At 44.5% G+C, this 27,500-nt stretch overlaps 3 protein-coding genes across 3 annotated transcripts in view; 1 reads left to right on the plus strand and 2 right to left on the minus strand.

Annotated features, from left to right (window-relative positions):
- zswim7 (zinc finger, SWIM-type containing 7) overlaps positions 1 to 5,928 on the plus strand; it is a 15,286-nt gene extending 9,358 nt beyond the window's left edge. Inside the window, exons 4-5 of the mRNA XM_030793122.1 lie at positions 4,001 to 4,105; positions 5,812 to 5,928. Of these exons, the coding sequence (XP_030648982.1) occupies positions 4,001 to 4,105; positions 5,812 to 5,928 (222 nt within the window). The remainder of the gene's footprint in view (positions 1 to 4,000; positions 4,106 to 5,811) is intronic.
- Positions 5,929 to 10,674: 4,746 nt separating this feature from the next.
- Positions 10,675 to 16,361, minus strand: adora2b (adenosine A2b receptor). The gene is made up of 3 exons (XM_030792907.1): positions 16,042 to 16,361; positions 11,281 to 11,476; positions 10,675 to 11,226 (listed from the first exon to the last, which is right to left on the minus strand). The coding sequence occupies exons 1-3, from the start codon at positions 16,359 to 16,361 to the stop codon at positions 10,675 to 10,677; spliced, it is 1,068 nt and encodes a 355-aa protein (XP_030648767.1).
- Positions 16,362 to 19,453: 3,092 nt separating this feature from the next.
- specc1 (sperm antigen with calponin homology and coiled-coil domains 1) overlaps positions 19,454 to 27,500 on the minus strand; it is an 85,259-nt gene continuing 77,212 nt past the window's right edge. The window contains exons 13-15 of the mRNA XM_030792756.1: positions 24,617 to 24,733; positions 22,739 to 22,798; positions 19,454 to 19,543 (exon numbers count right to left, since the gene is read on the minus strand). Of these exons, the coding sequence (XP_030648616.1) occupies positions 19,454 to 19,543; positions 22,739 to 22,798; positions 24,617 to 24,733 (267 nt within the window). The remainder of the gene's footprint in view (positions 19,544 to 22,738; positions 22,799 to 24,616; positions 24,734 to 27,500) is intronic.

The following is a 27,500-nucleotide window of genomic DNA, read 5'->3' on the forward strand; positions in this document are numbered from 1 at the left end:
GTTAAAAGGGAGAGGGGCAGGAAGTGACACCGCTGGCGGGTTTTGGGAAAGAAAAGGAGATTTAGGGGAATCCTCGTGCTTTTCGGGTTTTTTTTTTTTTTTTTTTTTATTTCCCTTCTGCTCCACTGGACTGTTTGGAGAGAGAGAGAGAGCAGAATGTTTTAGGCTCTAAGCATATTTTTTCCATGCAGAGACTCTCTCTCTCTCTCTCTCTCTCTCTCTCTTTTTCTCTCTCTTTCTCTGGATGAACGTCTGTTAATGCCAGTATCTCTGTCCAAGCATTTTTCAACACTCCATAAAAGCTGTTGAAAGAATGTTTCAGTTAAAAACAAAAGACTGCTCCAGAAGAGGCTTTGTTTTATGGGTTTTTTTTTTGTTTTGTAAAATCAAAGATTCAACGACAGGCTGCTTCCACGCCTGAGAGTGCTGGAAACTGATTTTTTTTTTCTTTTGGTGACGTTTAGCACCTTCTGTTTAGAGGGTGTAGTGGTATCTGTGAAGAAAGCCCTCTTTTCTTCATCTTTGGTACAGAACTTCAGTCAAGTTCCAATTCCAAACAAAAAATACTGTTTTTAAAAATCTCTCAGAACACCACAGAATAGGTATGTGTGCTCGCTTTCCCGAGAAGTGAGTCAAGTCAGATTTAGAGCTGCAAGATCCATCTCTTCTGAGAGACACTTTTGTGTTTTTGAATGAGGGGAGGGCAGGGCTTCCCGTCACCTTTATGTGAACGCAAAGAGACGCCTTGGGGCCCGTGTGCGTGTGGGCGAAAGTTTGGGGGAGATCTTAGCCCGACGTGTGGTTGTTCTGTGGAGAATCTCGCTGAGGTAGAACGTGCGTGCTGACACTGCTTCACTCGGATGTTTCTGCAGATGTTTCTGTCGTGCAGTGACACCTGCCAGAGAGAAATACGACCTGGTTCATTAGTCCGTAACGTCATAGATGCCTCAGATTAGATCTGAGTAACGCAAAGCTGTAAAACCGTCCCACGCAGTACATCACGGAGATTTACGTTCGTTTCTCTGTCACTTTTAAGAATCAATTTTTATCATACCATTTCATTTTCTCCTCTTTTTTTTTTTTTTTTTTTCTTTTTTTCTTTTTTCCTTCTCTGTTCTCTCAGCTCTCCCCGCCGGGGGGGGGGGGGGGGGGGGGGGGGGTTTGGAAAGGTCGATCCACAAGTACTGCTAGCTTTTCTCATCACCAGTTCTTGACACCGCAACCTTTGTAAATTATTTATAAACATTACCTCGTCCTCCCCATATCCTGCAGTACTTTATTACTTTATTTCTGTTTCTCCTCTCTTTTCTGGACAGGATGTGATCTGAGACCTTTTTTTCTTTTCTCATTTCCCCCCCCCCCCCTGTTTTCTGGCTCTCAACATTACCCATTACCACAGCGACGTCTTGGGTCTGTTTTCTCACTAACTTAGGTTTCTGATTTGTGTGTGTGTGTGTGTGTATGTGTGTGTGTGTGTGTGTGTGTGCACGCGCGCACGTTCAAGGTGAGTTACTTTCCTATGTAAAGCTGACTTTTAAAAACAGCCTCTCATAAACCACAGTCATATTCGCGAAAAGGAAGTACAAATTTCGACTGGTGCTGACTTTTTCGTGACTCGTAGTTTCTGCGGTGGAGTCACTTCATCGGCAGAGCGTGTCGTGTCGTGAGAGATGTCATCGCAAAGACCCTTACACACACGACTCTTCTGCTTGTAAGAGGGACTTGGATGAAAACTAGTTCAAGAGCTTTAAATATGAGAGAAGCAGCTAATAACTGTCATATCTTATTAAGTGTGTTTGGATAGGGTCAGAGATATTATTTTTTACTCCCTCCCTCTTTCATGACATTTGACCAGACTGGCCTAAATTACAATTTGGCATACGCTTCTCTGAAGAAAGACATTATTTCAATCCCTGTGCCTCCCACAAACCCACAGTCATCCGTTCCCCCGGGGGGGGGGGGGGGGGGGGGGGGGTGGCATCCCAGACATTTGGCTGATGGATCAGCTGACGGACCTCCCTCCTCCGCAAGAAGGTTTCTCCTTCTTTTTTTTTTCTTTTTTTCTTTTTTTCTTTTTGTCAAGGTCCCCCAAGGAGGGCAAAAATTCCTCACTACAGTAATAACAAAGCGTTCTCCCAGCCTGATTTCGCGTCTCCTGTTTACGTCGTTCAGGGAGACGCGATGGATTTACGGCTCCTCTGTGGAGTCGGCTCTACGTGGTTGGACGTGAACTAGGCGTGCAGTTCAACATGGAAGGAGGACTTTCTCGGTCTCTGTGGAGGTTTTTTTCATGCAGGGGTTGATTGTTGTCAGACAAACCAAAGTGAGGTACAGGCTCATTTTAAATAAAGACGGTGAACAAGCAAAAAATGAATGTAAACTGTCAGCCCATCACGGCGTCTTGTGTGTGGTGTGTCTCGGTTTATTTTATTTACTTTTTTAAGCTTTCAGCCTCTCCTTTCGATTCACCGTGATGTAGTAGAACATTCCGGAATGACTCCTTTCAAACCTCGACGTTATCCTAAAATGGAATATTGCGGTGTAACCTTTTGTGAGAGAACCTCAAGATAGCTCTGCTCCTCCACTCTCTCTCTCTCTCTTCATACAAGCTGGTTCACAGTTGCCTCGAAAGTCATGGGAAATCGGAGTCTCGCGCCTGAAACTGGCCCGCGTGACGGCTCTGTCTCCACTCTGTGACACTGAGTATCGGCACCGTCGCTTTCACGGCTCCGCATGTCTAATTACCCCACTGGTGACTCACCAATGGGGTGTCACGTTTTGACAAAGTGGGCCTTCGCAGGTCGCAGACGAGGTAATTTACTCGTGCTACGCGGCTGTGAATTAGCTGGGCCTCTTTTTTGGTGATAATGGAGTGTGTGTGTGTGTGTGTGTGTGTGTGTGTGTGTGTGTTGGAGCAGGACGCGAGGTGGCATTAGTTATTACCATGGACACGTTATTAATCTGCTGTGTTAATGTCCTTGTGAGTCATACTAAAACACGCTTCGCCAGACCGCCCAAAATAAACCAAGTTCAAGCTGAGAGTTTCCAAACAAGTTGCCGCGAAGCTCAGCGCTTTAACATCGGACGTTTTGCCGACCCCCCACATCGGGATTCTCTTTAAATCAAACGCACCGAAGGGGCACTCTGGATTATTGAGAGGCGTACAATAAAACGAATAATCTGAAATTACGTTTTTACTTTAACAGAGGAGAAACGGTTTGACAGTCTGTCTTTAGTGCTACAGTCTCTGGGGAGTTGCTCTGAAGCTGGGCTGGTCTATTTTCTCCATCTCACCTAAGTGTTCAGGTCCCCAGGGTTCAACTGAATGCATATACAAATCCTTAGAAACCAAGTGTAGATGAGTCTATTCAGTCAGGTTCAGCTGCATTCCTGACCTAACCTCGCGTTCTGTTCACACCGTGTGTGTGTGTGCGCGCGCGTGCGCGCACATGCGTGTACATGCGTGTGTGTGTTTTGTAGGCATTGCTCTGCTTTTCACTCCATGTTTGTACTATCTTAAGGTCCTGTGTGGTTGTTGTGAGTGGTTTTCGGATAGCCGTGGTGTCTAACGGCAGCGCGTGTCACAGCTGTTTGGTCAGCTGGAACTCTTCCCAGGCTCTGAAGAGAACGACAGAACCGCGGTGCTACCGCAGAGGGAGAGAGGGAGAGAAGGGGGAGGGGTGTGTGTTTGCTCTCTGCTTGCCTGGGTCCAAAAGCTTATCAGTAGAATTTTGTCTGACGAGCTGCGAGCAGCGTTTGGACTTTATGGCTGAGTCCACCGAGGATTCGCTGCTGCTGTTTCTTCAACTGTATTCGCCAGTGGGTTTTTTTTTTTTCCTGGTCTCGTAGATAAAGTCTGAGGGTTTTGGAAAACGGATGGAGCGAAATGTGCCCTCACAGGTGAACCCCCCACCCCCCCACCCCCCCCCCCACCCCCACATGCACACACACACACACACACACACACCCCTCATCTTTGCTCTGTCTCTGTCTTTCTCAGGTGCTGGGAGGGTCAGGGCGACCGTACTTTTGCTACGTGTCCTGTCATTTCTGCTGCTGCCCGGCCTTCTCCTTCAGCGTGCTGAGGAGAGACGAGAGCTTAGTGGTGAGTGCAAGTCCATCTGTCATTTCTACTTCCTGTCCAACACTCACAGCTGTACACTCACGGGTCAGAGGTCAGAGGTCGGGGTCAGGCCCCCTTTTTCAAGCCGGACTGTGATCAGGAAGTGATTTAAGGTTTGATTTTTTTTTTTTTTTTTCTGCTTTTTGTCCTTTTCTTCTGTTCCAAGAATTATTTTAGAGTAAATTCCCAAGGCAAGGAACTCATTCTCAGTTGAGACAGTGACCGTATTTGTTTTCTAGTTTTCCAGCGGAGGCTTTGATTGGATGCCTTTCGTTTCATGGCTCGTTTTCAAAAGTTTTTCGCTCGGCGATATTGTTTATGTCGGGGCTAATTTCGGTCCCTCTGAGATGAGAAGCTAAACTTAGACGATCGCTCTGAGAAAGGCGATCCGCTGGCCGTACCCAAAGGATGCACCCAGCTCCTACTCCACCAAAGCCCACAACAGGACCCAAAACTGATTCCAAGGAAACAGAAACCCAAAAATCTTATAGAGACTCTCTATTTGTGTTTTTTTTTTTAAACTGGGGGGGGGGGGGGGGGGGGGGGAGGAGTCAGGGATGGGACGTTAGGTTTCAGCCACACGTTTGACACTCATCCTTGTTTAGTTTCAGCTCTACTGATCGAAACTCATCCATAACATCAGCAGCCCGCCATCAAAGAAGAGACTAGGTGGGGGAGGGGAAATAAAAAAAAAAAGATGGTCCTCTGTTTCTCCAGTGACGCTGTAAAATGTCTGTGCTTCTCTTTCACTATCACTAAGCCTGCAGACCTCAGAAACCTCTCTTTCCACCAACACACCCACAGTCATGGACTTTTTTGGGAGCACGGGGTTTCCCATTGGCCTGAGCGCTGTGTGTTTTTTGGGTGAGGTGTAAGTCCAGGTGCAGGGCAGTCAAACACGTTTGTATTCAGAAGTTTCGGCAGTAAATACAGCCTCAGGGAAAGGTGCTAGTCATCCACATGCCATGTCGCGTGTCATGGTGATATTTTGTTGCGGCCAACCGCGTGTTGTCCTGTAATCGTTGAGCATGATGCATTTTTAATGAGGCAGGATCCGCAAATGGAAAATGAACGGAAGTTTCAAGTCATGCTAACAGAAAACGTTTTTCTGAATTAGAAAGGGTAGATTCACTCTCTCTCGCGCGTTCTCTCTCTCTCTCTCTCTCTCTCTCTCTCTCTCGGGTGCACACGCTCACTTGCCTCTCTCTCTTTTTCTTCCTCTTTTTCTAGGGTATTGAGTGCTTAGGATCTATGTTCACCATGATTTGCTGAAGAATACCACATAACCAGTGAAAGTTCTGTGTTTCTGTGTGTTGTACTGGGGGAAAAAAGCAACATGCCATCGTCCATCCAGTGAAGAGCCGTACTTGAACTAAAAGTCCTTTTAACAATCACTCCTGCCTCTCTCTCTCTCTCTCTCTCTCTCTCTCTCTCTCTCTCTCTCTCTCTCTCTCTTTCTCTCATATTTGTGCTCTTTAAACAGGTATAACTGGACTATACATACACAGGTCTGCCTGAAAGAAAGCCAGACTGAATTGTGTTTCTCTCGCTGATCTAGAGTCAGCTGCATTGGGACCACACATCAACACACACACTTATTCAGCCATCCAGCTTAGCTCCACAATGCATACCTGACTGGAACTGTGTCCATTAAACCTTTTATAAATGTTTATCTCTCCGGCTTCCAGTGCAAACATATTCTGGCTGCGTACCTGTGCCAGGCTATGGGGCTGTGCCAGCAGGAGCAGGTCTCAGATCAGCAGATGACCCTCATTCTCTCAGGCAGAACAGAAGCCGACACCTGAAGAGCAGGCTCCAGAACAGCAGACGGAACTTCGCGCTGAAGAAAAGATGATAGTGGTGTTTTTTTTTTTTTTTCCATTTCACCTTGTGCGTGCAATGTGTGTGTGTGTGTGTGTGTGTGTGTGTGGGTGGGCATTAGAGCTTCTCAGCCACTGCAGCCATAGGCCGCGTAAAGGAGGAAGACCTCCATAACAGTGACGACTTTAGCATCCATCTTAGCCTGGAGCATTTTGAACTTTGTCTCTCCCTCCTTTTTTCTTTCCTTTTTTTTTTTTTTTTTTGTCCCTCAACAAAACCAGGCACTGACAGCCTGTGTCTCAGGTCTCTCAGACTCACACCTGTCCTCACAATCAGCCCCGAAACATAAAGACCAGCCTCTCTTTATTCTCTCTCTTCTCCCCTCCTCTGTGGCCATTTCACCCCGACCCCACAGATTAGGGGTCGTTGTGTTTTGGTTTTGTTTTTATTTGTTGGGGGGGCGGGTTTGTATGTTTGGTTTTTTGGGGTTTTTTTCCAAAATGCCTTCAGTCAGGAGATGAAACGTTGTGGAAATCGCAGATAGCGTCGGAAAGATCGGCGGTCCTCGGACTTCAAACATGCCGCGGACTTTTCAGCATCTCATTCCACTCTCGCCAAAGTGACGATGACGGCGCTGACGGATGTTTTAAAGGCTGACCTGATCTAACTGTCACACCAGCTCACGACTTCTCTGTCCTGAGTGAACGAACCAGCAGATGTTGGTGGTTTTTCTGTGAGAGAGTTTGTGTTTGTGTTTGTGTGTGTGTGTGTGAGAGAGAGAGAGAGAGGAATAGAGGCCATTTAATCTTTTGCCAGAGAATGCACATCTGTTCATTGAACATGGCTGAGTATTTTTAGAGTTCCCGTTTATTTGAAGGTTTGGCATTCGACTCTGAAGTCAAAAAGGGAACAATACACATTCAAACCTCACTTCTCTTCACCTTGCGCGAAAAGGAACCATAGAAATCCGCTCACTTTTTTTTACGTTGCTGGGTTGTTTAGAATATAACGATAATTTCTCCCTGAATCTTTTGGGGTATTTTTAAAATTATTTTTAAATTTCTTGTTGGATCAGTTGTGCCTGTTTTGTGAATCTCAAGATTTTGTCGCATGATGTTAAATGAAGTCAAATGCAGTTAGTGAACTGTTCTATTTCAGTGGATTTTAATTCACGGGTTAAAAGCTAACTGTGTAAAAACAGACTTTGACTCTTTGACTCCCTCATTCAGAACTGTTCCTCTGCAGTATGTACTTTGTTTGAATAGTGCCTGACCCACATCCACACACACACACACACTTATCTATATTTGAACATGTGTAAATACATGAATACAGACACATGAATAAATAGGAAAATAAGCCAATAAGTATGTTTGGCTACACACTTTTAACTTAATAGCCTGGTTTATACTGTATGTAATGATAAGATAATATTGAAAACGATTTTTTTTTTATATAAACATAACTTTTATTATTTTATATTACAAAATAAGTCACAATACATACAGATTAATTCATGTTAAATAATAGCACTGCTTTACAGCTGAAGTCAGTTTCATTGTGGTGAAATAAGCTTCATTGAAAATACAGAAAAAATTGAACATTGTTTTAGACCACAGTGGATGCTGATTAGTCACAATACTGTAGCACATAGAATTATACATTAAAAACATTTTTTCATCTCCAAAAGCAGGACCGGTAAAACTAAAAGAATGGACCAGGTACAATTTTACATTCCTATAAAAATAAACAAACGAATAACAACAAAAAAATGGAAGGCCTTCTTTTTCTGGGAGGCGGGTATTCAAAGTACATGGTTCGGTGACTAAGCCGGATAAGTTGACTCAGAGTAGTAAACCTCCTAAAAGAAGAGCCCTATGGCTTCATTCTCCTAGCAAAACAAAGCCATAGGGCTCTCGTATTAGTCACTGAACCACGTTATAGGAATACGCCCCCGTTTCTCAGTTTGCGTGTTTGTTGGTCTCTTTTTTTTTTTTTTTTTTTTTTATCTACATCTACCAGAAAACAAAACTATTTCTGTCGTACACGTCACTAATGAAGATTCGGAAACGTGACAGAGCAGAAGAGTGCAGTACAGACTAGTCTCCATTGGAATGACCGTGACGTTTGGCACACTCCTGTTAAATAGCCCTTTAAAGTCGTAAAAGAAGCGATAGTTTATACTCGCGTAAAAACCTCCAAAACAGAACGAAAAAGAAAAAAAAAAAATACTGCAGTGGAAGTACTCCTTCATGACAGGAGTGTTGGAGATGCTCCGATTCAGACAACCTGGGGTTTTTTTTTTACGTGACCTGCATGGAACCTCCAGACCTGTGCTCAATAAACAGATGCAGCGTTTTCTCGACTATTCACAGGTGCTGTTCTATACATATACAATTACAATTTTGTATTTATTTTTAATCTAGAGAACGTTGACTACCTATATGACGCGTCAGTGCATTTTTTCCAAAAAAACACAGGTGCCAACGCTAAAGAGCACCCATATTCTCACAGTCACAACAACAACAACAACAACAACAAAAAAAACAGCTTTCAAAAGCGGATCATTTTCACCATCAATTTCCCTGCTATACCGGGGAAACTTTCTCATTTATCATTCACGGCTGTAGAGTTGCTATTTAGAGAAGTGTTGCTTTATCAGTAGAGTTCTGGCCCTTGATAGAAAACTCCCCAGAAAAGGTTCTTCTGTGGAGGTCCACAATATACTGCCAATGTAAAGTCACCAAAGGTCAGCACCAAACTGTTAAAGACGCCCACTGTGGAAAATATATCCAATCATGTCCAATCAGTGTGGCTTTCTGTGTTGATTGACAGTTTCGAGCAGGAATCCACATAGGAGATACATTCTTGACTTGTGCTAGGACCCTCATTCTAATCCCTCCTTAATTCTGCCATACACAGAATCCAGTTGGCACTGACAGGTAAAGCCACAGTCAGACAGACAGTATAGACAATGTGGGTGGGAGAGGAAAGTGTTGAATTCACTGACTGACAGCATAGAACGCTCCATGACTCACCTCGCCCATTTTCAGAAAGGACTTTTAAATCTCTTTTTGGGACGGGGTGAAACGTGGATTGTTGTTCCGTTTTTTGGTACCGCTGTTTGTCACGACACACACATCCAATGACATACCGTGCCCCGAGGGGGCAGTGACGCACCAGTGGGGTAGATGAGTTTAGCCTAAACTCCCCCCGACCCCCCCCCACCACCACCTCTCCCCTTTTCCACCCCCCTTCTCCTTTCCTCCCCCCTACTGCGATCACAGCTGGGCCCAATGTTTAGACACATACAAAGAGAGAAAGAATGTGTGTGTGTGTGTGTTGGTTTTAGCGGGATAGATGACAAATATTGTGCATGGTAGACTGCACTGAGTTGACTAACAAAGACAACAGAGAGGCAGGTCACATGCCCTGGCTGACATTCAGAGACGCTGGGATTTAAACACTGGTGTGTATTTACGGGGTAAGGGAACAGAGTTGATTTTGTTGTTTGTTTGCTTGTTTGGTTTTTAAAACAAACGTGGGTTTCCTAATATCGAGGCACTATGAGGCTTGGCATTAAATATGAATTTATATTTCTCTTTCAACCTGATAAGAGTGTACACACTCACTGTTTTGTTCACTCGAAAATTACCCTGGCACTTCCTGTGTGAACTAAGCCTTCTGTGTACACGTTAGCGTGTGTGTGCCTGTGTCAGTCTGTGTGTGTGTGTGTGTGTGTGTGTGTGCGCGTTTATTTTCCTGAGCTTTCTAGGTTGACCTATGTTAATCATTAAAACTCATTTAAAAAAAAGGTCTATAGAATTCAAAGATGGCACCGTGTAAGCGTTCAACGTAATTTGAATTTAAAAAAAAAAAAAAAACCCAAGAAAAGTTCCTGTATAATCCTTTAAGCTGTGAACAAAACTCTTTGCTGTTTTTGTCTGGCCCTAGGACTTTGAAGGGTCCCTCACTCTTGTGTTGTTCTAGTTTTTTGTTTTTTCTTTCTTTTTTTTTTTTTCCTTCTGTTCTCTAAACTCTGAAGATTTTGCTGATGGTGCACACATAAAACCAGGTATTTCCTGTAATTTCACTGTTCCATAGGTGGCGTTTCCTAACTGTCTGCTTTTCCTGCATGAATCTGGCAGTGGGTTCTGATTGTCTGTTGACGGTGAAGACCCTTGTGCCATGTACAGAAACACAAAAGGCCGTTCCGTTCGTAAGCGTTAAGGCTTTGAAAGAAAACTAAGCCCAAGTGTATTGTGTTTCTGATTGAGCGAGAAAGGGGCTTACCATCTAAGTACGTACATAGACTTAGTAGTGCGAAAAGGGAGGGGGGTGGGGGAAGGGGGGGTCCAGAGGAGTTTTCTTCTCTTTGTTTTTCACAGTTCCACAAAATCCAGAGAAAGTCCCAAGAATGCAAGATCCAGTCCAGAGACCTGACCCAAAAAAAAACAAAAAAAAAAACCCCAAAAAACAAACAAACAGCAAAAAAAATAAAAAATTATAAATAGTGATCAACAAGTGTGACATCTTGGAATACGCTGATTTTCTTTCTTTTTTTGTCTTTTTCTTTAATTGTTTTTTTTTTTTTTTGCAGTTACTCACAGTTCTGTAAACATTTCTTTTCCTCATGCTTCTCAAGATATTTAAAAAGAAAAATACTAAAAACGGAGTAGGGGACAGCGCCCCCCCCTCCCCCGCCCCCCTTTCCCTCTGGGTTGGTGAGGCTATAACAGAGGATGGATCGTCATGGTGATTTGGTCCCTGTTCCTTCGACTCCCGTTAGAGCTGAGGTACAGCTCCTCCCTCCGGCACAGGAAGTGACGCGCCAGGATCTTGCGGAAGGTCTGTCTGAAGTCCTGGATACGGTAGGCGTAGATGATGGGGTTGACGGCCGAGTTGGCGTGCGACAGGATGATGGCCACGTACATGACCGTGTCCGGCTTCTCCAGCTTGTTGTTAAAAAGCGTGAGGCAGTTGAGGATGTGAACGGGCATCCAGCACAGCACGAAAAGCCCGACGATGATCGACAGCGACTTGGCGGCGCGGATCTCTCGCTGCAGGAGTCCGTGGTGCTGGCTGTCGCCGTTGCTCACGCTGCACTTCAGCTCGATCTGCCGCAGCTGCTTCCGCGCCACGGTGAAGATTTTGATGTAGATGACTAGCATGATGAGTAGCGGCGGCAGGACGCAGATGAAGAAGTTGAAGTAAACCATGTAGCTCATGTCCACCACGCTCTCGAAGAAACACAGCAGCTCGCAGCTCTGCAGGAACCGCCTCTTGCCGCCCCTGCCGCCGCCGCCGACGACGCCGTCGTCCTCGCCCGCGGCGACCTCCGTTGTGGCCGTCGCGGCGTAGTCCGGGGTGCTGCCGCTAACGTTCCGCTGCAGGGTGCTGTTTGTTTTCGGGGAGCAGGCGTAATCTTTTCTGTTCCAGCCCATGAACGGGATGAGTCCGATGACGAAAGACAGGATCCATAAGACGGCGATGATCTCTCGGGCGCGTTTCCCCGTCACCAGCTCCTTGTATCTGCACAGCAGAGAACGAGAGAGAGAGCGGACAGGTGAATTTGTGACAAGAAAGTCCCTGCTTGATAATAGGGTATATTCTAAACATCAAGGTGCTGTTGTTTCTGTGTTTGCTGTGTACAGACAACAATGTTAGTCAGAGGGTTGGACATAGTGGATATGAAAATGCAAATGTTTTTGTCTGGTTTGTGCACTTGAGGAAGAGAACACCAGACACTGACTCAAAAGAAAGACAGACACCTCACGCTTGCAACATTTTTCCACTTCTTGAAATGCCAAATATTCTATTTCAGATAGCCTGCCCTAGCACACTGTTACCATGGCTGCTACATAGCTATGGTATTATATAGCTATGTGTTTTGTTTTGTTTTTTTCTTGGTGGGGGGGGGGGGGGGGGGGTCCACGCGTTTTCTCTCAGGGTGTGGAATGTTAAATTATCTCTGACACGTGCAAAAACAGACACTGCATTTTTCACATTGTGCTCTGACTCGTGTCATCGGGCGACAGAACGGTATTCGGGCGTGCGACGGCACGGAGCGCCACGTCGATGCTTGACTTTCCGTGACCTTTGACAGCCAAACGAAAGGGAGAATGACCCCAGCTGACACACGCCGCCACTGCTGAAGGAACACAGCTAATCAGCTAATTAGCTTTTAGATCTTCACTGTCAGATATTCACTGTTTCAAAAAAAACCAGAAATCCCTTACCGAGGAAAACCTAATGTGTCACAAACAAATGAATTCAACAGAATAGACATCGACCATTAAACAAAAGGTATGCCCTGTATGTGATTTGGATTTACATTTATTACTCTGATGTAATGGGTCAACTTCAGACTACTGTGGTTCCAAGAGAAACAAGACATCATCAGGCCAAAGAGTCCGAGTTGGGTCCAGAACCAGGCCAGTTCCTGAACTGAGCAATGTTCTCTGTCAGATTTCCCTCTTAACTAGATATCAGTTGACATAAGATACAATATCTCTAAAAAAACCCCAAAAAAAACACTATTCAAGTGACTCACCCCACTCCCATGCCTGTTATCATTTCTGTTAATTTGGCTTGCCCCTCCCAACAGAGTAATAAAACAGCTCATTTCGAAATGCTGCAATACTTTCCACGTGCGGTGTAGGAACTGGGGACTTTCACTTTTAGGTAGGAGTAAGGAAGGGACTTTTCCCTCCTCTCCTCGATAATCAACTTAAGCCAGCGCGGCCGCGTCAAGACGATCCCTCGTACTTCTCGGTTCCGGGAGAGGAGTCCCATTTGCTGGCTACGCGGTGACTGTGTTTGACCGATGAGACAAAAGACAGCCACGAGCAGCTCTTCAGTACAGGTTCAGTACAGACAGCCCAGGCTCTCGGTGATGGAGACTGGCTGAGAGATGCATTATTCATCACGCCCATCGCTAACCTGTCACCGGGTCCCCGGCTCCCTGGAGGAGTCCAGCCCCGGAGCTCACCTAAAAAAAACCATCAATAACAGTGCTGTACAGTCGGGGAGCTCTGAGCGACGAGGTGTTCGCTCAAAACAAGGGACGTCTCCGGGCTGAGAAGACGGTTTGTCTTTCTCTCTCTGATCCTTTGTCTTTTTCCCCGGGGAGGCAAGACTAGTCTTTCTCTCAGACAGTGACTGACGCGTTTCGGGATCATCACCGTCGACGTCATTGTCGTTCGCCCTCGGTGGCAGCGCTGGCTGCCAAAAATGATCGCTTTTCATCTGCGTGTTTTGTTTTTAAATGTTATGACATTAATTCCACCTCTCCTTGACCTCTCCTTCCCCCACAGTATCTGCCTCTTCTGCACTCTCTCCATCTTTCTCCATCTTTCTCCATCTCTCTCTCTCTCTCTCTCTCTCTCGTTCTCAATCAACAGTAGCCCACATGCTCTCATCTTTCCACTGCAGTACTGTACAGCAACATATTCACCAGCTTACAGTACATTCTCCCTGACATTCTCTCTCTCTCTCTCTCTCTCTCTCTCTCTCTCTCTCTCTTTCTCTCCCTCCCTCACTCACTCTTTCTCTCTAAACAGATGAATGGAGGAATGACCAGATTAGTTCTGGCATGACAGCCCTACTGGCATCCCTATCTCTCCTCCCTCCCTCCCTCCCTCTCTCTCTCTCTCCCTCTCTCTCTCCGCTTTCATTCCATTCCCCTCTAACACATCCTCCCCTCCCTCATCCCCAGCCCACCCCTGCTTCCGCCTGGGGCCACAGATCTTTGCCGGCCCCCTCAGTGTAAATAATCAGAACATCCTCTTTTAAAGAAAGCACCCATCTCCACAGAACCGCTGAGCCCAGACAGAACCAAACAGGTTGTTCTGACCCCAGCAGAGATAAACCACAGCTTCAGAACCAATTTTTACAAACGCCACAAATGAAACATCGCTTAATCAAATAAAAACCTTCAACCCTTTTTTGTCTTTTATGTATTTATGACAAATTTAGACCTAGCTTTGTTTCTCTCTTTTTTTGTTGTTTTTTTTTTTAAGTTTGTTAAGGTGACCGTGGACAATACATTTACACACTGCGGTGCGTCTCATCCATATTGCCATTGTCACTGGTCGACTGTGGTGAGGTCAATTGTCTGGGTGTGTAAGTGTTAATTTAAGATGTGAGAAAACGGCGTTGGATTGGAGAGCCGCCCGCTCGGGTTCTGTGGCGGGAAAAGAAGCATTGTGATGTAAGCCCATGCGCCATGTTATGCAGTGCCAAGCCCTGTGCTTTCGGGCATTTCAATAAACCCTGCTTGAGCACTGAAACCCTCAGACAAGCAAACCATACACGGCCCAGCAAAGAATTTTTGTCTCCATGGGGAACAGAGAGACAGGGACAGAGAAGGGGACAGAAGGAGAAAGGGAAAGGGGAGAGAAAATGTGTGAACGAAAAACAGAAGAGATTGGGTACTGGTGTGAGCCGTTGGCAGGACATTAGGGAAAATGTTTTGTTTTCTCTCTTTTTTCTTTGCTTTCTTTTTTTTTTTATGGTTGTATTCAATACTGATCATTCTCAAGAGAACTGGTGTATCTCCAGGGATCAGTACATGGTTAAGGGTTGTAAGAAATCCTTTGGAAACGCGCCTGTGATCTTTGATGGAGAGTCTCACAAAGTCAGGTCATCTACCCGTCCACTTCACCACAAACAGCTGTGAAAATACTCTGATTTAAGAGAGAACCGCAACCCCTCTCTCTCTCGCTCTCTCTCTCTCACTCGCTCTCTCTCTCTCTCTCTCTCTCTGTCCGAGTTGTTAACAGATGTGTGAAGTGAGAACATGAGCAGGTTCTCATGAGTCTACGATTCCATTTAGGATTAAGATGTATGCTCAACCAGACACACGTTTGAACATAAGACAAGAATTATGTCAATTTTGACTTTCATGTTACAGGACAAGCAAAAAGATCTGACTTGTTTTAGGATAACTTTTTTCTTTGATGATTTGAAGTGATATCATTACATTTTTTTTAATAGTTAGAAATAGTGTTTACATTTCAGAGTTTTTTTTTTTTTCTTCCCTAACCGAAACCACATGATTTACAGGACTGCAATACTTGACTACTCGTTCTGCTCCGACACTGGAGTGTCTAACCTTTGTAGACTTGCCTGAGATAAGACCAACCAACATTTGATGTTATTGGGCTCCTTCATTCCTCCTTCGGGGTTTGTTGTAATTTATTTCTGGTGCTCAGTCATCAGGAGTGTAATTAAACTGCCATTTTCAATGTTAGTCTCTTGAATCCAGCCTAGGCCTGCTGTCACAGTCAGTGGTATAGGTGTGTCATGCTCCTTAACACGTATCAGGTCTCACAGTCAATAAAGACAACCCCAAATAAATTACGACACAAAGATAATTCTTATCTTGACCATTGTAATAAACTAAGAACGTAGTCTGTCAAATAAGAAATGTTGGCTGGATTTTTTTTTTTTTTTTTTTTTGCTGCTTTATCCTCAAACATCTTAGGGCAACTCAAATTTGCGCTTGTCTTCTGTATTTGCGATAGGCCTATAGGAAAACGGCGAATTAGAGGTCCCAAAGACGAATTTAAATCAGCGGTCGATTTTAAGGTTGCCATATTTAGAAATCTGAGGACGATTCTTTGACATTTCACAGGGCAACGATCAGTCTCAACATTTTAATCTCTTTGACTGATGTTTTACACGCTAAACTTCCATCGAATTTCATCACAAGCAAGGTTTGAATACATACATATATATGCATATTGATTTCACATAATTCATCGATTATTCGCACTGAACGAAACTATTTTTAGTTCACTAGTGGATTCAAGAGGTCCGGGATAACATATGATGACCTGATAACTTTTATTGCATGGTTTAACAATGTGTTCACAGACACTGTAATTGCCCACAATCGGTTTATTGCTTAATCCAGGACGACTACGGACTACTCAGGATTCATTAAAATAAAAATCTCCTAGTTATTGTTTCAACTTAAGACAAAGATAAAAATAAGCAATAGTTTAATCATGTCTACTACACAATCGATTACACCTATATGCTGTAAGCAAATACACAGTTAGAGCCTCAGAAAGAACAGAAGGGTCACTTACCTGAGAGGTATTTTGACAGCCAAGTATCTGTCAACGGCGACAGCAAGAAGACTAAATATTGAACTTTGCGTCAGTACAAGAACAAAACAAGCGAGGAAAAGACATCCATAAAAGTCCGAAAGTAAACCAATGCTTATGATGATGGCAAAAGGAATGGCAAGCAAGCCGACCAATATATCAGCAACGGCCAGCGACACCAAAAAATAGTTAGTAGCGTTCTTAAGTGTAGTGTTGATAGCTACAGCCCAGCACACCAGAACATTGCCACCGATTGACAGAACCGCAATTATCAATTCAATTGCGATATAGAACGTATTCATCTCAGCAAGCCTTTAAGTCTCAACCAGCCGTGGCAGAAAAAATTCGATGGCATGAATGTTTCTTCACGTTCTTACACGCCCAAGGATTAAGAAAAATGTTTTGCAGTAATCCATCAAGTCTCCAAGAGTGTGGTTTGCGAAAACGGCCATCTGTGAATGAAAAATAATGACAATTTAATATAAATTCGGACTGCGTTACACTTAAAACAGAATTACACGGTATCACAAGTCTTTCAAAACTAAAACTTAACACCGAAAGCACAAGTCGTCTAAGCCTGAGAACGTTACCCTGAAGTCTGGTCTATATGGTCAAGTTACACTCGTATAGAAACGCCAGATGTTTCTCCTCACAAGCAGTTTGAGACTTGATCATAAAACGTGAATAAAGCGGAGTTGAACGATTGTAGACCATGAGTTTTTGGGCTACCGTTAGTTGCTTACCCTTCTAAAACTGCCGAGGTTTCAGCGCTCCCCTTTAGCTCCACTACGTTGCAGCGCATCCAACAAAACTCGCATGTTGGCAGTCGGCGGTGATGCAGATCTCAGAGGCAATATACAGCACATGGCTTTTCAAGTAGCAACGAGGGAAAAAAAAAAAATCCAACACAGTTCATAACCACGCCCAGCTGAGCAGAGTGATGCTGTATCTGTGTGGCTGAATATCTGTTCTCTAATAAATCGCCTACATACACGCTATCATACATTGAAAGATATGCAGAATAGACGTTATGTAACACAACACAACTTTGATAAATCATTCTTGATAAGTGATACGGACAAGGGAGGAAATGAAAACTCCGCCAAGAAACATATGTTCTCAATCAACTTGTTGAGTCACACATTAGTTACCCTTTCATAAAGATAAATCTCAGACTTCCTCTGGGTTAATATCAACATTTTTTGCAATGGGACATATTTTAAAAAATATTTCATAGCTGACAGTAACATGAGGTGTGTGTGTGCGCGCGCGCGCGCGCACGTGTCCGACAGTGACGGGATTCCACTCATGAGCAAGCGGTGCCGATAAGAATGTACGCGTTATTTCTTCGTTCCACTGATTAGCTCCCGAGTCAGAAACACAACTTTTATGACTTTCCATTGATGTTAGCTCTCAACTGTGCAGTTGACCGCCCCCCCACCTCCCCGCCAAACTACACGCGCACACACAGTTTTACGGCCTCTGCAAGGACTTGTAAGTAAACTTTTAACACAGCTATAAAAACCAGGGCCTTACCTACTCACCGTTCATCTCAAGTTCCGCTACGTCCAAGTCCACACTGTGACTGTCTACCTCCAATCCCACGCATTCCACCTCCATAGTTTTTCGCCAGTCCTGCTAATTCCAAGTCTATCTCCAGGTCTGTTGACTCCAACTGTTCAAAGTCTGTATCCAAGTCGATCATATTTAATGATTTATTCTGAAGAAAAATCGTCAGTGAACTTTGAAACTCATGAATGAAAGCGAAAGAATGAACATTTTTTATGTTTGACAAAAAGACTTTATTATCAACAATAATCATCTGATATCCAGAAGAGGTATCCAGCTCAGTAGGCCAAGCTAAATTTCATTTCAAATAGAAAACCAACATACGTCTTTTTATATATATATATATATATATATATATATATATATGTATATATATATATATATTTGGAGCAAGTCCCACCCTTTTCAAAGCTTTAACAAGTCAATAAATTAAAATGTATTCCTATACGACAGATGTTAAGTAGAGCTGAGTGTTTGAGACTGTTTCAGTCACCCAAACATGACACTTACACAGAAACATGCCCTTTAGATATCGCACGTGAGAAATGACAATATCGTACCATTTGTTCTGTCCTGTTAAAAAACAAACAAACAAACCAACCAACAAACAAACGAACAAAAACGAATTCAGGTCATTAAAACATCGCAGAACCATCGCTGGACCTGGAGAGGAGTTGAACTTGGCACAAGTCAGACACCGCCTTGGAGCTGTAGAATGTCCTCTGGTGACCGTTTACGGCACAAAGCTACTGCCTAAATAAACTTCACGCTCTTTGGAAGCTGAACAGTAGACTCTTAATATGTTCAGTCACTCAGCTTTTGCGAGTTTCATGCAAGAGTGAATCAGATAGAAGCTACAACGGAAACAGTTTTCAAATTAAAACCAAAACAAAACAAAAAAAAACCAAACAAACAAAAAAAAAAACAAAACACAAAAGACAAAAAAAATTATATTTTTAACCACCTTGGTAGTTTGGGAAAATTCCCTCTGTGGTTTTATTGAAACAGTCTCTTAGTCTTGCAGCAGTAAAAATACTTAATTCAATCACAACATGTTTTGGAAAAATAGTGTTAATCCGGCAGAATTAGTGTTTCTTGATTATGACGTCATAAAGGGCACCTTTGGTAAATAATAATAACAATAACAATAGTAATAATAATCTCATCAAAAACAAACAAAGCCAATGTTTTCTGAGGTACATATCAAACGAAATATCAGATATTACTAAGGTTTTCTGTTCCCTTCAGAATTCCTCTCAGCTCTCCAAAATCTTTCCTGGGCTAACACAGCATTCATTCAAAAACACTTTAGACACATATTAGTGTATCTGTCTTTTCACTGAACATTACTCTTTATTTCATTATTTTATCGTATAGATAACTGCAAAGTTAATAGCTAATGTCAAATTTTGCTCTAACATGTTTCAAAGCCAGAAGTGTAAAACAGGAATCTGGGGGGGGAAAAACAACAACAACAACAACAACAACAAAAAAAACGTGCCAAGCAACTTCAAACTGTCAAACTTTATACGTGAGCTGAGTGCACGGGAGAAAAGGAGTGAGGAACAACATGAATCTGAGGCTAGGGGCTCGTCATGAAGAGGAGAGTTAACATGTGAGTGTGTGTGTGTGTGTGTGTGTGAGTAATCTTCTATGCATCATGATACTGTATTTGTGTAGAGGTTTCAGGCTGGGTGTTACAGACTGGTGTGTGTGTGTGTGTGTTTTAATGGGAAGAGGTGGCTTTTAAGTGAGCAGGGGATCTGACCAGGCGGAAAGTGCTTTTGTGCCTCTACTCTTCCGTTCCTCTTTGTTGGGTCGAAGGTCAAGTTTCGAAATACTTATAGATCTGCGAGACGTACTGCATCACTCTCTGCCAGTCGGGCCTGTCCGTCTGCATCAGCTCCTCAATGTCCTGCACAAAGACCACACCAGAGCATTTACACAGCGCAGTCACACACACACAGACGCTTTACACAAGGAGAGGAGAGAAAGATAAGGAATCTGTTTGGGTGATAACACTCAGTGTTGAGCAAATAAAGGATGGGGGGTGGGGGGTGGGGGGTGGGCGGTGGGGGGGGTGTTCAGTGTATAAACTCTAGAACGTATCAACAGAGATCGGCTGACCTGAGCTAACACAGTGGCTTGGGGATTGACCGTCACTTGAAGAACATGTAGCTATGGCTAAGTCGTTTTGTAGTTACAGTGTGTGTGTGTGTGCGTGTGTGTGTGTGCGCGTGCATGTGACAGCAGATAACAGGATAAGTAGCTTTAGACTGACCAGTCAGAAAGCTCAGGTAGAGACAATGGAAGTCAGCTGACGCTGTACACAGACCTGACCTCCCGGCCGACAAACAGAGGATCACTGCGTCAGGTCTCATACACCACGCAGGGCTTATTAGACTCATGTAAACGTCTGCGTTGACCTTTAACTGACCTTGCTCTGCGTCTTAGTCCACTCTCCAGCAGGGACACAGCGGAGACCAGCGGCAGGGGGACAGACTGCTAAGGCTATTCAGAGTCGAGTTTGTCGTGATTCGTTTAAGGACACAGGCCCCTTAAGGGACAGCTCTCTAAATTCATGACATGTCCGGTGAAAAAATAAGTCACTCCTCTGCCCAGGCTCAGATTTCTATCTCGACTTCTTTCTTTCTTTCTCTCTCTCTCTCTCTCTCTCTCTCTCTCTGTTTGTCTCCTTCTCTCTTGTGCAATCGGACTTTTCTAGAATCCTGACATTTCCCATTTTCCATGTATAATAGGTGTGTGAAGTGGAACAGAGAAGCTCATAAAACATTCAGAGGTTATTTAAAGAGAGACCCACAGGGTACCACAGGACGTGGAACGAGTATTTATTTATTTATTTTACATTTTCTCTGCAGTTTCTTGGCCAAAATATAGAAAACCACACATTTCAAAGCCTTCGTCTGGGATGGAAACAAGTAGATAAAGGCCAATTACTGTACTCTCTCAATTGCTGTCTGCAGGACTAAAGCACATAACTGGACAATGCTTGCTATGCCTTACCACACTCTGAATCCAGTATCCGGGAAACGTGCTAAACAGGAACATCTGTGCCAATGTTACTCATTTTACGGGAGTGCTGAGTCACACGGATAAACTGTGCACATTAGTATATAAATATATATCTCCACTGTATACACACACACACACACACACACACACTCTCATGCAGACAGTGGCTATGCTACACTGTGTTACAGATGAAGACGCACCTTAATGTAAAACTGTGAGCGACAAAAACAGGTCGTCCAAAAACGTCAAACAAGCGATTTGGACATCCTGAATTCCTGTCTGTCGTAATGTGTTTTGTAAAAACAAAACAAAACAAAAAACATAGTTTAAGCAACACGGGGGGTGTTAATAGGGCCCCGTTTTCTCCAAATTTGGAATCACCAACTCATCCCCCCCGCAAACAGACAGCTACTGTAGCAAACCACAAATTCATCCCCCTACAAACAGACAGCTACTGTACCAATCACCAACTCATCCCCCTGCAAACAGACAGCTACTGTACCAATCACCAACTCATCCCCCTGCAAACAGACAGCTACTGTACCAATCACCAACTCATCCCCCTGCAAACAGACAGCTACTGTACCAATCACCAACTCATCCCCCTGCAAACAGACAGCTACTGTACCAATCACCAACTCATCCCCCTGCAAACAGACAACTTCTACATCAATCACCATCTCAGGGATAGGGTTAGGGTGGTATCCTTTACTTTTGATATAACAGAAGTAGATGGTCAGTCCCCAGAAAGTAGCATACAAAGTGTGTGTGTGTGTGTCTGTGTGTGTGTGTGTGTGTGTGCCCACAGGGACACATATAAGCAGGTTTTGTGTTAGATTGGTGTGTGAGCATTGTGGAAATTAACTCCTTGTCAAAACATTATGATGTCCTCTGAGGAAATCCTTCACAACAGCCCCCCCTCCCCCCCTTTCAAACTGAGCAATGGAGGGAAGGGAATTGAGAGTGAAAAGCAGCCTGATGTGTGTGTGTGTGTGTGTGTGTGTGTGTGTGTGTGTAACGGTGCGTGTATTCACAGTAGGGACATTACGGTTCGGTGCATGCAGTGGTGCGGAGAACACACGGTAGCCTATGTGTGAAACCTGATGAACGTAATGTAGAACCAAATTTCACAAGCGCGAGTCTCTCATTTCACTCTCTCACAGTGGGTTTGTTCTCTTCTCTCTAAGATTTGGGATCTGATTGTGGTGCAAACATATTACGACATAAGTCTCCAAGGACCTTACATCCTTGTTTACCGGTACATTGTAGTAAGAAGTAAACCGCATTTCTTAATGAATAATAGATGGCAGCGCTGGCTGTCAACAGCCGACGATTGACTACGTGCTACTGTAGGCGGCCGTGTGCAGTTGTGTGTGTGTGTGTGTGTGTGTAAGAGAGAGAGAGAGAGAGAGACACTGTGAGGCCTGTTTGTCTTGGGGAGAACAGAAGAAAGACAACTGTGGGGTTTTGGGTGGGGAGTGATGAGAATGTTTCACAGCTCTGATTGAAACTAATCACACACTCCTTTAGATGAACTGACCCGTCGACTTTTCTTTGAGCAGAGTTATGATGTCATGATTCTTACTCTTTTTGGTCTGCCTGACTGCTGGCAGAATGGGGTACAGTATGTATCTGTGCACAATTGATCTGGGTCTCTGTGATAATCTGTTCCATTAGAATTGTTGTGTGTGTGTGTGTGTGTGCGTGTGTGTGTGCGTGTGTGTGAGTGATGTGTGTGTGTGTGTGTGTGTGTGAGTGATGTGTTTTTGCTCTCCATGAGTGTGTGATGGAGTGCTGTGTGAATGCTAAGCAGATCAGTTACCCTCTCCTCCTCTCTCTGTCCATTAGACTGATAACTTTCCACTGCATGCATCTATGTCTGTGTGTGTGTTTGTGTGTGTGTGTGTGTGTGGGAGTGGGAGCGTGCATGTGTGTATGTGTGTGTGTGTGAGGGTATGCCCATATGAGTATGTGTGTGTATGTATTTGTGTGCATGTGTATGTGTGTGTGTGTGTGTGAAGGTATGCCCATATGTGTGTGTGTGTGTGTGTGTGTGTGTGTGCGCTTAAAGACTCACCAGTGAGGGTTTGATGCCGACGCTCTCGGCAGCTTGGAAGGCCAGGGTTAGATTTCGCCCCTTTGGAAAAACAAACAGTGGCATTAATGCTGGTCACATTCCAGTAGGAATCTCCCTCACCAACCCCCCCTCCCAGCCCCACAACCACACACTGAGCTGTACAGACCAACAAACAAACCCACCAGGAATAATAAACGCACACATACACCAGGATCCTATTCTCATACACTCTCTCTGTCCTTCAACCAAAAAAATCAAAAGGCCACAAAGCCCCAGACAGAGTAATAGTAATACATTTATAATTCACTTCCTCCAGAATATTAATGGTCATTTTACATCAAGCATAGACGGGAGTACCATTCACTCAACAGTGGCTAAAAAACAAGCAGAAATCAGTTTTTTGGGTTTTTTTTTTTCGGTTTTGTTTTTGTTTGTGTTTGTGTTGATTTTTTTGTTTAGGTAAACAGTACCCTCTCTTACAGGTTGTTTGAGTGCGGCCCCCGGGCCACAGTGCTGACTAAGTGATCAATACAAATGTATTGACAGAACGTGTTTGTTTCTTTGTTTGTAGTGTCTTTTAATCAACCTGGTGGGCGGGATTTACAAAAAGCCGTAAAAACTCTGCTTCATCTGCACACACATGCTGGGGGCAGTTTTCTGTTTTTGTTTTGGGTTTTTTTTTTTTGTCTCGTTTTGAGTGCTAATGACCGTATGGAGGTGGCGTGTTGAACGTAGTCATGGCAGTGGTAGAGACTGGAGAGGCTGAATGCAAACTCTTCAACAGCACAAACGCTCCAAAGCTGCGTTCAAAGAGGCGTCACAGACCTGAGCTGCCCCAGGGCACGGGTCAGAAGAGCCCCCCTTACATCACTGAATGGCTTATAGATCTCTCTCACTTATCGCTCTCTTTAATCTAGGCATTCAGTAACCCTGCCTGCCATGGAAATGACCTATCAGATGAGCACTGCATCTATTGTATGTGTGTGTGTGTGTGTGTGTGTGTGTGGGTGTGGGTGGGTGTGTGTGTGTGTGTGTGTGTGGGTGCGCGTGTGTGTGTGGGTGCGTGTGTGTGTATGCGTGCATGTGTGTGTGTGTGTGTATGTATGTGTGTGTGTGTGTGTCTGTATGTATGTGTGTGTGTTTGAAGTGGGTTTTGTTTTTGCTTAGGCCATGTGCTGTGTGACTAACGTGAGGGGTCAACACTTATCCATACCTGTCTGTCATTCAGTAAAGGTGACAGGGTGAAGGAGAAGGCTCCAGAAAGGCTAACACGCTGTTTGTGATGCCTATTCATTCACACTATTGATCTTTACATATCAAAGACAGTGACAGAGAGATCTGACAGAGAAGCACTGAACACTCCCAGTAAAACACACCCAGATACACAGGATAAATGATAAACAGGAGGGCTGTTTTCATTTACAACAGCTATGGCTTGTCTCTATTTCCTCTGTGTGTGTGCGTGTGTGTGTGTGTGTGCGTATGTAGTTTGTGTGTGTGTGTGTGTGTCTGTGTGTGCAGCGTGTATGTGTGTGTGTGCATTAAGTGTGTGCTGTGTGTGTGTATGTGCGTGTGAGTGTGTGTGTATGTGTTGGTGTGTGTGTGTGTGTGTGTGTGTGTCTGTGTGTGCAGTGTGTGTGTGTATAGATTGTGTCTGTGTGTGTGTGTGTGTGCTGCGTGTATGTGAGTGCGAGTGTGTGTGTGTGTGTGCGTGCGTGTGCACTGTGTGTGTGTGCATTATGTGTGTGCTGTGTGTGTGTATAGATTGTGTCTGTGTGTGTGTGTGCATTGTGTGTGTGCTGTGCGTGTGTATGTGCGTGTGTGTACGCTGTATGAGTGCGTGTGTGTCTGTGTGTGTCGGCTTGAGTAGGACAGTACCTTGTCTTGACTGATGAGTTCCTGGTAGGGGATATGTGCAGGCAGGTATGTGTGCAGCAGGGCACAGAACGCCAGACCATCACTCCAACTACTGCTGAAATTAGTCACATCTATGTTCTGAAAGAGAGAGACATTTATATAAGCACTTTCATCAGGAATAATGATAGATTCAAATATAAACATACACACACGCACACACAGTATTTTATATATCAGATATCTTGGTGCCTGTAATCTGAATATGGATGAGAAGCTGAAGTGTTACTCTTGTCTCTGACGGCGTGTGTGAAATGACACGTAAAGACACGTATGTGCCGGTGTACACGTCCGCTTCGCTGACGTCTCATTCACGTCTCAGGCTCAGGGTCGGTTAAAAAAACAAAAAACAAATGTGATTGGTCCCAGACGTCACGGAGCTGACCCCGAATGCAAACCAATCACCCCTGTGTTTCCGCGTCTTTGCCGGCAACGTGGACAACGCAGCGGAACACCAACACAAACCAAAACGGCAGATTTTTTTTCATGATCTCAGAAAGGTCCAGTCAGTAATGAGACAAAGAACCAAAAAACCCAATAGACAGCAGATGTCTCTGTACCACGAATGAACGGATTACTGAAACACTTGGAACATACACACAGTTAAGGCATGTGCTTCAATATTTAATTCTGCCGTCATCAGACAATCGGGGGAGATGGCCCAGAGGGGGTGTGCTGCTGTCACCTGTTAAAGACTACATAGAGGAGCCGGGCAGTGGCGGCTCTTTCCTTTTGTACATCAGAGGCTTTTAATTTGCGGCTGTTTCTCTTTTAACCGCGTGCTGCAGCTCCGCGTCTTTGTCTGACTGTTTAAAACGGGGTCAAGCGGCTCTGCACGTCCAGACACGGTCGTGGGGAGGGGGAGAGAGGGGAGGACGAGGAGGAGGAAAGAGGGCGGGGGAGGATAGGTTGGATGGAGAAGTGGGTGTGGGTGTGGGTGGGGGGGGGGGGGCAGGTGATGGTTGTAGACAGAGAAACCGAAGGTCAGAGACAGCAGCTCATACGTTTAAGATAAGGAGGGTAAGACATGAGAGAAAAGACAGATGGAGAAGAGAGAGAGAGAGAGAGAGAGAGAGAGAGAGGCTCACATACACTACAGTGAGAAAACAGAAATGTCGTCTATGTTCTCTTGACTCTGGACTGTTATCTCATTGTCGTTTGCTGGACTTCCTGTCCGTTCCTGTATCTTACCGACGCTTAAAGCAGAGAGAGTTGTTTTTTTTTTCTCTGTGTCTCTTCCATGTGTGTGTTTGGGAACAGTGTGAGGGGTCAGAAGCATCTCCCCTGAGCATTGGTCTCTGATCAACCTGTGCCCAACCAAAGGGACCCAAAACCCTCCAATTAAAAATGTCTTTCGCCTCTGGACGGGACTCTCAGACCCGAGCAGTCACAGTTTTCAGATGGGACTTGATTCCCGAGAATTGAAAGTCTTCATGGGACGTGTGTTTGTGTGTGTGTGTGTGTGTGTGTGTGCGTGTGTGTTTTGTGTGTGTGTGTCTGTGACTGTGTGTTCTCCAGGGTTGTCCAGGGTTTAAAGTTCATCTGTGAGGATGTGTAGCCAAAGACATCTGAGACTCAGAAGTCCCAAGATAATGTTCTTATCTTCCACGTTCCACAGGATGTGCTATTCTCTCTCTGTCTCCCTCATAAATATTGTCGCTGAAATGATGATGTGTTTCTGAAATCTGGGGACCACACAGACTAAAAATCGCATCGCTAAAATATTTAGAGGAGATAGTCATTTGGTTCTATCGATAAGCAAAGTCACTGTGAAAATGACATTCATAGCTCCATCTAGGAAGTCGTTAACACAAACGGCCAACATGCAGCACTTTGTCCAATGGTAGAAAACAAATATAAATTCAAAAGAGGACTATAAAGTCAGACCAGCCCTAGTTTTCTGCCCCCGGTCCCCCCCGCTCTCTCTCTCTCTCTCTGTGTTCCGCCTGTATCTATTACGGGCCAGTATTGTCATGTAGACCAGCATTCCTTGCATGCCTGTGTTATGTCTGGTGAATAAGAGTCTCTGACCCCATTCTCCACAATGCTGACTTCACCTTGAGACCTCAGACAAACACACGGCTCTTCCCCACACACACACACACACACACAATGACACATGTGGCTCAGAAGGCTGTCGTGGGGGGGGGGGGCGTTAGTGATGAGGCACCGGCCCAGGAGCGAGGCGGTGGAGCACGGAGCTACATCCTGGTACGGTCAGCCTAAACCCGTAGGGGCTGGGGGGAGGGGGGGGGGGGTATACAGGGTTAGGTAATAGGCTATGGGATTCTGGTTTGGGGTGGGTGAGAGTAGGGGGGGGGGGTCCCTCTGTAAATGTTAAAACAACAGTAGACCTGATCAACATGCTGGGACCAGACTCACTAAAGCAAACACGGCAACCAGCAACAGGAAATGTCTTGCTCTGCTCAAAAAGAGCAGCAAGAGCGAGTGAAAGAGCAGGAGAAAGAGAGAGAGAGAGAGAGAGAGATTACAGAATATTTTGTCAACTCTATTATTTGAAATCAAATGACTTGATTGTAACAGTAAACCCATGAGGCAAAAAGAACCATTAGTATATGAACCTCTTGCAGGAAAAAAAAAAGGCTTTTTCAAATGTCTTACTAATCAACCATCTGAACCAATCGGAAGCAGGGGGTCTCTGAAGATGAAAGAGAAAACATTCCCATATAAGCAGAAATAGATCCATTCCCTCCCCATTAGAGTAATAAAGTCTGTTGATAAATTGCATGGTGACACTTTTTCTGTGTGGACTGCCATTTCCTCCTTAATATGTAAACACTGTAAGTGGAATCTGGAATCTCAGGGGGCTCGACACAGAAATGAAAAA

This window comes from Chanos chanos, chromosome 15, assembly GCF_902362185.1.
Source record: "Chanos chanos chromosome 15, fChaCha1.1, whole genome shotgun sequence".
NCBI lineage: Eukaryota > Metazoa > Chordata > Actinopteri > Gonorynchiformes > Chanidae > Chanos > Chanos chanos.